This window comes from Octopus bimaculoides, chromosome 27 (assembly GCF_001194135.2).
Source record: "Octopus bimaculoides isolate UCB-OBI-ISO-001 chromosome 27, ASM119413v2, whole genome shotgun sequence".
Lineage (NCBI taxonomy): Eukaryota > Metazoa > Mollusca > Cephalopoda > Octopoda > Octopodidae > Octopus > Octopus bimaculoides.
Window position 1 is genome coordinate 3,572,720 of NC_069007.1, and position 1,946 is coordinate 3,574,665.

At 40.3% G+C, this 1,946-nt stretch overlaps 1 protein-coding gene across 1 annotated transcript in view; it reads right to left on the reverse strand.

Annotated features, from left to right (window-relative positions):
• Nucleotides 1–1,940, reverse strand: part of LOC106882762 (uncharacterized) — a 5,042-nt gene extending 3,102 nt beyond the window's left edge. The window contains exons 1-3 of the mRNA XM_014933542.1: nt 1,915–1,940; nt 1,143–1,201; nt 930–1,033 (exon numbers count right to left, since the gene is read on the reverse strand). Coding sequence (XP_014789028.1) covers nt 930–1,026 — 97 coding nt within the window. The 5' untranslated portion in view covers nt 1,027–1,033; nt 1,143–1,201; nt 1,915–1,940. The remainder of the gene's footprint in view (nt 1–929; nt 1,034–1,142; nt 1,202–1,914) is intronic.
• Nucleotides 1,941–1,946: the final 6 nt, after the last annotated feature.

The following is a 1,946-nucleotide window of genomic DNA, read 5'->3' on the forward strand; positions in this document are numbered from 1 at the left end:
ATTGCTACTATTCCAGAAGGAATAAAATGATGTAAAACAATGCAATCTTTTCATCATGAGAAAAAGAGAGAAACGAAATGCTTCAATAAGACATTTTAACTGAATGTGATTATTGCATATATGATGATGGGAACGCTGGAAAGTTATTTTTAAAAAAAAACAAAACGTTAATAGATATAATGTCAAAAGTAATTTATAGAAAGAGAAAGAGGAAGAAGAAAGAAATTAGCAGAAAATTAAAAGTGGAGAAATATAGTGAGAAGGAATATATATATATATATACACACACACACACACATGAGTGAACGGACAAACGAAAGAAGGGCACTCAACAAATTTATTGGGACTCAAGAGTATCGACGAATTTGAATCAATTGTTTTGATCCAGACATAAATATATATATCGTTACCAGCGTAGCCTCATTGGCACGTGAAAAAAAGCATTCAAGCGAGGTCGTTGCCAGTGCTGCTGGATTGGCTCCCGTACAGGTGGCACGTAAAAAACACCATTTGAGAGTGGCCGTTGCCAGTACCGCCTCACTGGTCCTCGTGCCAGTGGCACGTAAAAGCACTCTCAGAGTGGTTGGTGTTAGGAAGGGCATCCAGCTGTAGAAACTCTGCCAGATCAAATTGGAGCTTGGTGTAGCCATCTGGTTCACCAGTCCTCAGTCAAATCGTCCAACCCATGCCAGCATGGAAAGCAGACGTAAAACGATGATGATGATGTAGCTGTGTAGTAAGAAGTTTGCTTCTCAACTACAATGAGGCCCATTCATGCCTACAGAACATGATTACTGCTCTAGTTTACTCAACGCTTGTTTGTCATTGACGATGAGAGAATCTATCATATCGTATATAGCTACAACTGATGAATGCAGAGAGAATATAAGAGACGAGGGAGAAGAGACGAAGCATTCGAGATGAGATACCTGTCAGTATATTGTAGATGGTGTGAGGTTTATCCAAGTCAAGAGCAATTCTGAGAGCGTTTCGGTTGTTTCCTGCTTTGCACTCATTGGACAGCATCTGCTCCCTACAAGGAAGAAAGGACAGAAAATACATATATATATATCAGGTGACATAACTTGAGTCAAGTCAGTACATAGAGAGAGAGAGACTACATAGAGATAGAGAAAACTTACTTAAAGAGTAGCTCATCTCTTTCAGAATCATCTTCTTTCTTCTTTTCTTCTGAGATGTCCTACGAAAAGAAACAGTGATACAGCATCAGTTCAGAGATATGCTGAGATAGAATGCTAGAACAATAGAATCAGCAGGATTACAATTTAGCCGGGAGATGGATGCAATGACCAAGACCATTGGCATTATGTCATGCTTGAGAAGACTCACCAAGCTGAGCAAAATCACAGTTGTGGCAGATACGGGTGTCACACAAATTGGCACCTGTGCCAGTGGCATACAAATGGTACCGGCGCTGGTGGCACGTAAAAACACCCATTACACTCTCAGAGTGGTCGTCATTAGGAAGGGCAACTAGCTGTAGAAAGCCATGCCAAATCAGACTGGAGTCTGGTGCAGCCTTCCAGCATGCTAGTATGGACAACGGATGTTAAATGATGATGATCACACACACACACACACAAGGGGGTACTGATAAGTTCCTGGTTTTAAGGGTATCGCAAAAGGCCTGGCTGGAGGTCCAATCTTCCGAGGTCCTTCACAGAGCTAAGAAAAAATGAAGGACCGCTGCAATAAGTGTGTGAATCTGAGAGGGGAATACGTTGAATAAAACCATAATTAACTGATCCTCCTCTATTTTCTTTTACCCAAAGACAGGAACTTTTCTGCCTCACTCCCTTGTATCTAGTTTACTGTTCCTTTAAAGTAAAATCAACTAAAAAAAATTTCCAGAAAAATTTAATTAATAAATGTAAAATGCTTGTGGCTCGTTACCTGCCAAAATCTAATTAGTGAATCAGATCCAC